This window comes from Pristis pectinata, chromosome 19, assembly GCF_009764475.1.
Source record: "Pristis pectinata isolate sPriPec2 chromosome 19, sPriPec2.1.pri, whole genome shotgun sequence".
In the NCBI taxonomy this organism is placed as follows: domain Eukaryota; kingdom Metazoa; phylum Chordata; class Chondrichthyes; order Rhinopristiformes; family Pristidae; genus Pristis; species Pristis pectinata.
This window is the reverse complement of record NC_067423.1, coordinates 21,909,510-21,921,584: the sequence shown is the minus strand read 5'-3', so window position 1 is coordinate 21,921,584 and position 12,075 is coordinate 21,909,510. Positions and strand designations below refer to the sequence as shown.

General features: G+C 39.9%; 1 protein-coding gene across 1 annotated transcript in view; it reads right to left on the bottom strand.

Moving 5' to 3' along the window:
- Positions 1-9,497, bottom strand: part of gnai1 (guanine nucleotide binding protein (G protein), alpha inhibiting activity polypeptide 1) — a 29,835-nt gene extending 20,338 nt beyond the window's left edge. The window contains exon 1 of the mRNA XM_052033423.1: positions 9,033-9,497. Coding sequence (XP_051889383.1) covers positions 9,033-9,150 — 118 coding nt within the window. The 5' untranslated portion in view covers positions 9,151-9,497. The remainder of the gene's footprint in view (positions 1-9,032) is intronic.
- Positions 9,498-12,075: the final 2,578 nt, after the last annotated feature.

The following is a 12,075-nucleotide window of genomic DNA, read 5'->3' as shown; positions in this document are numbered from 1 at the left end:
AAAACCCAATTAGGACTTTTCCCCCCTCACCATTGAGAATTAAACCCAGTAATAACTATGTTCCTATTCTATAACTCAGCACTAGACAAGATATAGATGCCAAGCCTTTGACTAGAAGTGAATACTGGATTATTCAATAATATTTACAAACTTTACCATTGACTTGTAATATTACCAAATAAATTTTTGGGACAAAAACGTGTTTCATCAAGGCATTCATCAATAGTCAGGCTTCATTCTGGTATAACTGAGAGTCAACCAATAGTTTAGTCAATTGAGCCTTCCGTGGCTTTCACTGCCCTCAGGCAAAATGCTTTTTTCAATGTATTTACCACAGGGGCCACCAGCAACATGCCAAAAGACCCCATCTGCCACTTTTTCGTCTTCCTTAAGCCTATTATTCCGAGGCTGACTTCCACATCCACATGATTGTCTTCATTAAAGTCTAATCTAAACTAATGGATTCAATCTAATGATTACATTATCTGGACACATAAATGAGCCTAAGAATTTCTGGTCTGCATTGATCAAATGAACATCAGAAATGAAATATTCCTCATCAGCCAGGTGCCATCAAGTTAATGTGAGGTTCCAGTAAACCAATGGACTAAGTTCCTGTGGATTGAAGTTGGGAGAACATGCACCAGGGTGAGCAGCTTTAAGTTCCTGCATGTCAACATCCCAGAGGATCTGTCCTTGGCCCAACACATTGATGCAATCACGAAGGCAGCAAGCCAGCAGCTCTACTTCATTAAGAGCTTGAGGAGATTTGGTGTGTCACCAAAAACTCTTGCAAATATCTACAGGTGTACAGTGGAGAAAATTCTGACTGGTTGCATCTCAACCTGGTATGGAAGTTCCAATGCACAGGATCACAAGAGGCTGCAGAGGGTTGTCGACTCAGCCAGCTCCATCATGGGCACAACCCTCCCCACCATCCAGGATATCTTCAAGAGGCAGTGCCTCAAGAAAGTAGCATCCATCATTAAGGACCCTCACCATCCAGGACATGCCCTCTTCTCATTACTATCATCACAGAGGTGGCACAGAAGCCTGAAGACCCACACTCAACAATCCCCTCATCATCAGATTTCTGAATGGTCCATGAACCCATAAACACTACCTCATTATTCTTTATTTTGCACTATTTATTTTGTAATTTATAGTAATTTTGTCCTTGCACTATACTGTTGCCACAAAACAAATTTCACATCATAAAATAAATTGGATTCTGATTCATCACTGCTGGCAATGCATTCTCAGCCCTAACCACTCACTGCATAACAGATTTTCATGTCCTCTTTGCAATCATTATTGTTCTATGTTTCTCACCATTCTGCCAATAGGAACAAAGCATGGTTAGCAAGTTTGCAGATGACACAAAAATAGGTGGTGTTGTAGACAGTGAAGGTTACCAAAAATTACAGGAGGATCTTGATCAGCTAGATAAGTGGGTTGACAAATGCAAAATGACATTCAATCCAAATAAGTACAAGGTGTTGCATTTTCAGAAGTCAAAACAGGGCAGCACTTTCAGTGAACAGGAGAGCCCTGGGGAGTGTTGTAGAACAGAGGAACCTAGGCATACAAGTACATAGTTCCCTGGAAGTGGCGTCACAGGTAGACAGGGTGGTGAAGGCAGCACGTGGCATGCTGGCCTTCCTCCGTCAGGGCATCAAGTACAGGAGTTGGGAAGTTATGCTGCAGTTTTACAAGATGTTAGTGAGGCCACACCTGGGGTATCATGTAAAGTTTTGGTTACCCTCTTATAGAAAAGACACTTAGCTGGAAAGAGTATAAAGAAGATTTACGAGAATACTGCCAGTTCTCCAGGACCTGAGTTATAGGGAGAGGTTTGGCAGGCTAGGATTTTATTCCTTGGAACCTAGGAGACTGAAGGGTGACCTTACAGGATAAGGTGTATAGAATCATGATGGACCCGGACGGGATGGATGTACAGTCTTTTTCCCCAGGGAAAGGGAATCAAAAGCTAGAGGGTACAGGTTTAAGGTGAGAGGGGAAAGATTTAAATGGGACATGAGGGGTAACTTCTTTGCACAGAGGGTGGTGTGTATGTGGAATGAGCTGCCAGAGGAAGTGGTTGAGGCAGGTACAATAACTTAAAAAATAATTAGGCAGGTACATGGATAGGAAAGGTTTAGAGGGATATGGGCCAAACATAGGTAAATGGGACTGGCTTAGGTGGGCATCTCGGTCAGCATGTACCAGCTGGTCCCAAGGGTCCGCTTCCTTGCTGTATTACTCCATGACTCTCTCGATCCTTCATGATTCTTAAATACCCTCTCTACCTCCTGTTCCAAGAACAACTCCAGCTTCTTCAGTCTATCCTTGTAACTGGAGTCAGAGACAGCACAGTAACAGGCCCTTCAGCTGACAATCAAGCACTCAGCCTTGAGCTAATCCTACACCAAGCCATTTTATTCTCCTCACATTCCATCAACTCCACCCCCACCGAGATTTTACTGCTTATCTACACACTAGGGACAATTTACAAATGGCCAGTTAACCTACCAATCTATGTTTCTTTGGGGGATGTGGGAGGAAACCAGAGCATCCACAAGAAACCCATGCATTCACAGAGCGAAGGAGTAAACACACAGACAGCAGAAGTCAAGATTGAACCCATATCACTGGAGATGAGTGCATCCCCTTCCACTGCATCACCAAAATACTATTACTAAATACAATTTGCCTTTACGTACCCCAAAAGGTCAAGGCATGATTTGGTCAAAGTTAATGATAAAGGGAAATTGGTGGGGCAATCAGAAGTTATTTTACTAGCTGAATCTCATACTACAAGTTACCATTAAAAATAAATTATAGCCAGTTAGGAAAAATTTCTAGCTAAAAACTTTAATAATTTTAAATCCAAGACCACTACATTTTTGGTTAACAAAAAAGACTACTACAGGATATGGTGCAAAGGCAAAGATATGGTGCTAGGTTACAAACAGCAATGATCCTTGTTAATTGGTGAGCAAGTGACAAAGACATCAATCACTTAATAATCAAACTTTATATCACTAGGAGATTAATATGAAAAGAAGAAATAAATTACGGGTTAACAAAGGTAGACAAACATCACATATGCCTCAGTACGAACTCGAGCACAAAACTTTAGACAGACATTTAAAACTTGGGATTGCTTAGTCAGGGATGTGATCATGTGCCTATTTACTGCTTCTACCTCAACCACAACACGAATAATCTTTGTTCGCAGAATTCTTGCATGTAAATTGACCACATTTGCCTCTTGTACACCAAAATTACTTAAAATAATAACAGTATTCAAAAATATCAAAGATTACAAAATAAAACTAGATCAAATTCTTGTTGCACAGAGGAAAAGGTTTAACTTAAATAAGAATGTTTATCTAATGCTTTTCACAACCTCAATACATTATAAATTGATTTATACCAAGTACCAAGTTCACTCACCATTGTAGCTACATAAACACAGCAGCAAATTTACACACACTAGGCACCTACAATCAGTAATTCTTCCAAGTGTGTCTAAGAGATAAATAGCCAAGACATTAAGGATAATGCCTTGGATTTTGTTGAAATAATTCAATGGATTTTTTTTACTCAAGCTTTTTTTTAAAAGAAAGAAATTTATTGGGATAGTTACATCACTATGAAAACCAGCATTTATTGCATACCCTTGACTTGAAAGTGGTAGTGAGCTACTTCAAACCACAGCTCCTTAACACAAAGGGTTATATAGTGCTTCTGGGGAAAGATTCCCAGGATTTAGACCCAGCAAAGGAACTGTAATATATTTTCCAAGTCAGAGAGATGTACAAGTTGGAGGGGGACTTGGTGGTGATGTTGCAATGCTTTTGTTTCCATTGGTCTTTCTGATGATAAATAGGGTAGATATCAAGAGACCCTTGTTTGAAAGGAGGCATTCGACAGTGCATTTTCAGTACTGCCTGATCGTATTGTTGTACTCAAGTCTCCTAAGTGGGATTTGAATCCACACCTAGAGTCAATGGTAAGGAAATTACCAACAAATGTTATCATTGATAAACAGTTCTGTGACAAGTCAAATGCAGTAAACTACAGGAGGCTGAAAATCCAAAACAATTACTTGAAATACTCAGCAAATAAAGTAATTTCTTTATTCCTTCAACAGAAATCACATTTTACTCACAGTAAACACAACCGATGCAGTCTCACCTGGCAAATATTTCATTACACTCACTTTGTTTTTGGGATTAGGTTTCTGGATTAGAGACTCCATGATGTCAGGGTGAACAAATTACATGGGATGTTTAAGATGAAGAGGCACCATATTCACAACAAAACATGGTATATACTTTCTACTTCACTGCAAATTATTGGCTGATACATGTCAGGAGATGTCAGCAGTTCCACAGTGAGCTGCCAGCCTTTATCTTCATAAAACATCAACAAATTCGGAACTCCTGTGTAACCATGGTATTCCTGAATTTGCTGGCTGCACTCTGCCACTGGGTTACTCATACGAATCTAGTAGAGCAATAATTTGCTGAATTTCCCTGCACTTACACCAAGGAACCCATTCACTGAAGTAGTGGCTTGTCGAACTATTTGAAAAGCAGAAGCGCTTTAAGAAAGAAGGGCAAATGTAGAATGATTTTTGTTATTCAACTGCATTTGGTTTAATGCTCTTAATTATTTATTTTCCCAATATTTAGTGATTCTCTATAAACATTGATTTTTAATTAGTAATAAAAATTGATTTTCAAATTGTTTTCCATTCATTGCCCTTAATGGATTTTGTTGGATGCTAGGTTTTTCAGATGTTCAGTGGGTGCACTTTACTAGTCAGCTAACATGAAAGCATTCTATCAAGCAAAGTTCACCATTTTGGATCCTGACCTTACTCACCAGCAGGTTGACAAAGAGGTGGGTTGGAGAGGGCAGGAAATGGGCCATGAGCGATAACCTCAGCAGCATGCTGGTATCAACCAGCCTACTACTCTGCAACAAAGAATAATTATGAAAATTTGCACCCTTTTAACACAAACTAAAGAAACACTGTTTACAAGGGATCAAAAAGACATACCATTCAAGAATTACCAAACTAAAGCTTTAAGTATGATCTCCTTTATTAAAGATTGCTCCACACTTGCTAAGTTTTTACTTTGACACAGGACTGAAGTTACAAAGTTCCAAGCTCAACACTGGCCTTCAAGAACTGGATGTGCATTGAAGGATCAAAACAATAGTCACATTGAAACTTTCCAGGCACTATGCCAACTGGCAGATAGCTTGTAAACTTGGCAAAAATTTACAGCAATACAAAAGATGCACCACTTCCAATACCTAAGGTGTAAACAATCAGCATTTATAATCAATATTTTAAAGTGTACTCTTGCAGCTATCATTCTTCAATTTCAAACAGATAAATGCAAATGTTTGTAGATATGCTTAATAGCTGTTCTTTGATTAAATGTTTTTCCTGGTGAACAGTAGCAAACAGTTAAGAATGAAACAGACAGATATTTCAGGTTGCCACTTATTTTGTACATGTTCACTGGTCAATGAGACTGTTAAGAGTTAGAAAGTAACGCAAGTGATGATGTAAGCTTGGTGATTCCCAAGTGCAGTTTCTGCAACTGCAGTAGTTATAGTGATTAAGGGGTACAAGTACAGGGACGACAGAATGAAAAATTAAGACCGTTTTGCCTGAAAGTGAAGTGGTCAAGGTCAAATTGAATAAAGATATTCAGAATTATGAATGGCCTAGGCAGTGAATAAGGATAAACTGTTAACACTGCTATGCAAGCCAGTAGCTGAAGTTTTTTTAAAATATTTGTTCACATGGTGTGGATATTGCTATTAATAGTGACATTTATTGTCCATCTCCAATTGGATATATATTTGAAGAGGAAATATTTACGAGCCAAAAGAAAAACAGAATGGGGCAATTTGGGCATCTCTTTCAATTTTTGGCACGAGAGTCAAATGGCTTCATCCTGTTCAATAAGATTCTCCAATTTTAAAATCCTATTAAATATGTGCACAATTTGTTTTTAAGCATGATTATTAGCCAAAGATTACAACCATTATGATGTCATTTCATTTTTTTTTTGCCCAATACAATTCAAATGAATGATCACTAAAACATCCAATTAACACCCCAGTTACCCAGTGGAGTTTCAAATATTAATGGAGTAAACCAAAAAGTGTTTCTATATAGATGGTTCAGTTCAAAACTAATGAACAAACATGCATTTGATTCTTCTGTAATTAGCTACATTCATAGTTTGCTACAGTAACATTTACAGAAAATATAGATAAGGTTTTAAATGTCAATCACTTTAACCCAGTATGTTCTGAGAATCGACCAAATGAAGACAATTAAATTGATATTTTAGTTTACATCTATAACCTTCAGGCTATCCAATTTTTTTTAAAATTCTTGTGCAATATTTTAAGAAATATCACTCTAAAAGGAGCAATGGGGTTTGCATTTGGGGAGAGCAAAAGGAAGCCAAACAATTCCTCATTTCCCAACTACACTTCAGAATATTTAAATGCAGAATTAGATTGCAAGACAATTTAACTATGGATAATACATACAAATAAAATCCAATGCTATTGTAGTATATGTAAACTGCTAAACAGCACCAGGTTACAAATTTCATGATTTTAAATTTAGAATATTCTTGCAAAACATTTCAAAAAGGATGAAATGTTGGTGGGAAACATTGAGGTGATGAACTTAGAGGTTATGCTTGGTCTTTTTGAGATATTACACATTATTGCTACAAAAGTATTAGATACTGAATGAGAATGCAGACCCAGAAGCCAAACAGCAAAATTACAAGTAAACAGTGACATGTAGAATTAATAACACTAACCCACCGCAGATAAAAGTTGCAAAACTGTTAACTTACACAGTATATGTCATTGTATGATGCCATAAGCACACTCAATAACACAACCACTTCATATGTTTTATGGAAAGAAGTGCAACACACCGCATGCTACTCCATTTAAAGAACCAAATCCTCTATTACCTGTGGTGTGGACAACTTTATGGATATTCCAGTTCAGCATGTTCTAAAGACTATCGTCTAACTACTGTTCATGGTGATATCAGATGCACCAATTTAGTGCCCCTGAAACCCAATGCAGGCAAGCAGTCTTTAGAAATGGCCAAATAACATTCACACATTGCTTTCATCTTACAATTTTAATCAACAAACCCACAAAAAGCTGTGCGCACATGCCACACTGGTCACCTGTGACATGATAGTGAAAATACTGAGGAATAAATGCCAAGGAATCCAATTGGATTTGTGCATCTGACAGAGAATACTGTTCTAATCTAATATTATTAGACTAATTGGATTAACTAATCCAGTTAGCTGCTACCACAATTGTCTACCTACAAGGAACAAACCAGTTTATAACTCTTGCAGTATGATTTCCAATCAAAAGTATTTGTAGATTTATAATTTTTTGCAGATCTTGGTCAAGAAGTTCAACAACAGCATTATCTTAAGGCTAATTTAGTAACATCTACTTCCATTTAAATACCCTTCAAAATGGCAAAAATGCTAAAGTATTTCAAAACAAGAAACTGACAAAACCACCCAGGGATGGTAGGCCAGATGATAGGTTGTGAAGATAAAATGACAATCAAAAATAGGAAATGAAGTTATAAAAGGAGGAATAAGTGCCCAGAATTAGCAGAGTGCATATATTAGAGAATGTGGGGCTGGAAATTATTGCACAGAAGGGAAGAGACCATAGTAATTTAGAAACAAAGATGAGACATTAAAATTAAAATATTACTTAACAAGGAGTAAGCACAGGGGTGATTTTTCATTTCAATGTTGATAATTTACAAAATTATATTTTCAGCATCAATTCATATGGAGAGTATGTATTCCTAACAGAAAATCGCAATGAGAATGGGTTTTAGCCACAAATACACGTTGGGCACTAAGCCATCACCTGGATCAGTCTGTGATCATTTCACCACCAACTAAAAAGTCTCAGCATGCTCAAGAGTTTATCATAAAATCAACTGGCAATTTTGGTTAAAATTATAAAACGAAAAAGCATGCTCAGAACTTGCATCAATTTATACTTTTTGCAAGGTTGGTATACTTCAGAGAATTACACATTAATTTGAATTTTGAAAAATTGAGTGAATACAAATATTATTTCTCCATTGTGATGTGCATGCTCCAACACAGTTACTTTGAGGCAGGAATGAAATGATTACCAGTTGTATAGGTTTCGGCTCCTGTGAGATACTCCACGTGACGATTATTTGCAGAAAGTGTTTTTCTAAACAGGTTTCCACAAATGACCTTCTTCATTAAAGAACTAAACTACCACATCTACCGACCTTCTTTTAAAACAAAACAATCTATCATGATCTATTTGAAGTCTCAGTGTATTTTTTTTAACTAAAAGATCCAAACCACAACATTGCAGTAATTTAATCTAAACGCATCCAAGGATGCGAAGCTTTAACGAAAGTAAAGCTGTTAAGAGTTTGTACAATCTGCTTTTTGTATCAGTCTATCAATACATACCTGTAGCTGAGCAAGGCAGTAGGTTAGCGGTTAAAAACACAAACCCTGCCCAATTAACCATCCAAAATAGCCTCAATTAGTAGCCGCCTCCAGATCGCTTTAGTCAACATTATTAAAAGCACACAGTTATAACAAACGACAGCAATACAAGTAGTGAGGAGCAACTAGGTTCATCTGTAGTTCATACCAAAGACAATTTCTCAACGTCGGAAAATCTATCTTGGTATTAATGGGGGGAGGGGAGAGGAGAAAGATTTAAAGCTTTAAAATGTCAAAAAAGAAAATGCGTTTAGGCTGCATGGACCCTAAGAGCACAACTGCCCAGCAAATAAAAAGCTAAGAGACGTTACTCGCCCAGTAACCTCAGTGGAAGGACTGGCAGCGCAGGGATCGATGCCAGCAGCGATGGTCAGAGAGCCATTTTGCCCCTCGGACAGTGAGATCCATTCCAACTCCCACACTCACCCAAAAGCAGCAGTTTGACTTCCCTCGCCGCCTTCTCCCCGTCCTCCCGCAGGTTTCTGTCGATCATCTTGGACCTCTCCACCGCATCTTTGTCCTCGGTGCTGAGCGTACACCCCATTCTCCAGGCTTCAGTCGCCCCCCTCTCTCCTCCCTCTGAGCCGCAGCAGCTTCTCCGCACCGCCCTGCCACCGAGGCGAACACGCTTCCGTTTCCCCAGAAACTAACCACCACTTTCAAAAATCAAGCCGAACTCGACGGAAAACGCCGACACCCAAATCCGGCGGCTCCTGGCCGCAGCTTGAAAGGTGGACGCCGCCGACTCTAGTTCGTTAATCGATTTTCTCTGGAGCAAGATCCCATTCACACCTCCGCCGCGATCGCCAACCGCTCGGCGACTCCCGGCGCATGCGCACTACCTGCCCGGGCGGACGCGCCTCGCCAATTCCGGGACCCGGATGCCTCGTTCCCCGGTCTTAAAATCTTCCCTCTGCGCTTGCGTCAACAGGAAGCGGGCGGTAACCCATGGCAACGGCCCGAAAGACCGTCTTCCGATCCAGGAAGATGTCTCCCACAGCACCCCACCCCCCCCTCCCCCCACACTCCCCGCTTGTGTATTGGGCAGGGCGTCTGAGCACCTCCTCTGTGGTAAAGTAACGTGCGGAGGGCGCAGGAAAGTTGGTCTGATTTAACTGAAACTCTCCAACTGGGCACGACGGTTAAACCATTGATTAAGTCACCGGTATTGGTTTATTATTGTCACTACTGATGTCACACACATTTACACAGGCTACGTGGCTCCCCCTTTTAAAGAGTAAAACTAGTGTAATGACATTTATAAATTACCGAGTAGCTGGGTTTGAAAGTCGCTTCAATTTTCGTGGCTCAACAGTTGATACTGATGTTGTATTCACCCCCTTTGTCTTAGTCTCCTCAGCAATATTCTGCATTAACTATTCAACAGTCGTCACTTGAGGAGTCTATTCGAACTCACAATTTTCCTTGATGACCTCTCCAGTATCTTGTGCTGAAATTAAGTGGTATGTGTGAACCCCCCTCGATGTACTCCTGGGCATCTCAGTGATAAAGCTGCCTCACAACTGCGGCGACCCGGGTTCAACCCCGACCGCTAGTACCGTCTGTGTGGAGTTTGCACGTTCTCCTGTGACTGCATGAGTTCCCTCAGTTGCTCCAGTTTCCTCTCACATCCCAAAGATTGTGTGGGATGGTAGGTTAATTGGCTACAGGAAATTGCCCGTCTTGGTAAGTTGTAGAATCTAGGGGGAGTTGACGGGAATGTGGGAAAAATAAAAATGAAATTATTGTTGCTGGTGCTTGTGATTGACATGGACTCAGTGGGCTGAAAGACCTGTTTCTGTGTTGTATGATCTTAATTATTATGCAAGATAATTCTTGATCTCTGTAATGTTCCAACTGTCTCATAATCCCGTCTCTGACCTGCGTGGAGCTATCAGTACATGAACTTTCGTTCCTTGTATTCATTTTCTGGACTGTAGGTGTTGCTGGTAAGACCATATTTTGCCCGTACCGAATTAATTGCACTTGAGAACTGCTTCAATTCTTCTAATAAAGCTATTCCCGCTATGTTATTTGGTAGGAAACTCTAGAATTTAGACCCAACAACACTGAAGGATAGCGATATATTTCCAAGACAGGACAGTGTGTGAAATAGGAAGGTAATTTGCAAGTGATGAGTCTGTAGGTGGTACAGTGGTACTTCTTGGTGGTACAGTTTGAGGTTTAGGAGATGCTGCCACGATAGCCTATATTCTGTAGCTTCAGTGCATTTTCTAGGTTGAAGACTCCTGCGGCCTTGGTCATGAGTAGTGGAGGGAATGAATGTTTAAGATGGTGGGAGGACTGCCATTGAAGTGGGGTGCTTTATCCTATATGGTGTTGAGCTTCTTGAGAGTTGATGGAACTATACTCATGGAGGCAGGTGGAGTGCATTTCACCAGGCTCCTCGCTCGTGCCTTGTAGATCATGAAAGGGCTATGGAGTATCAGGAGGTGAGTCATTCACTGCAATATCCCTAGCCTCTGACCCACAGCTTTAGCAACTTTATGTTGCTGGCCTAGTTGAGTACCCATCAGTGGATGTTGATAGTGGTTGTCTTAGCAGTAGTAATGGCAATGAATATTAAAGGATAGGTTGTTAGGCTCTCCCTTTTTAGAGTTGATCACTATCTGGCAATTTTGTGCAGGAGTGTTACTTGCCACTTATCAACCCATGCCTGATTATTATCTGGGTCTTGCTGCATACAGATATGGGCTGCTTCATTTACTGAGGAGTTATGGAATTGAACATTGCACAATCGCCAACAAACATCCCCACTTTTAAGCTTACAAAAGAAGGAAGGTCATTGATGAAGCAACAGAAGATAATTGGGCCTAGGGAACTGCCCTGAGGAACTATAATAGTGATTTCCTGTGGCTGGGGTGAATGACCTCCATCTAACACATCTTCCTTTGTGCAAGATAAGACTTTAACCCTGAAAGTGTTTTCTCTTTGATGCCATTTGCCTTCGCTTTTACTAGGATTTTTTGATTGCACACTGGACAAATGCTGCTTTGATGTCAAGGGCAGTCACTCTTAGCTCACCCCTGAAATTCAGCTTTTTTGATTTATTATTAGACCTCAGAGGCAGAAAACTGCAGTCATTCACTATCCTCTGAGAGAAGAAACTTCTACACACCTCAGTTTTAAATAACTGGTCTCTTATTTCATAACTATGTCCCCTTGTTTGTGATGTCCCACTGGTGAAAAGATCTCAACATCTACCCTATCAAGCCTTCTTAGGATCGTATACATTTGGATAAGGTGACCCCTCATTCTTATAAACTCCAAGGAATACAGACCAAACTGCCTAGCCTCTCTTGATAGAACAAGCTTCATAACACAAGAATTAGCCTGGTAAATCTCCTTTGGATTGCATCCAATGCTACAATATCTTTTTTAGGTAAGGGAACCAAAATTGTGCAGTGTGGGACAACTTTCACATTTGGAATGGAGTTCTTGGTGACTG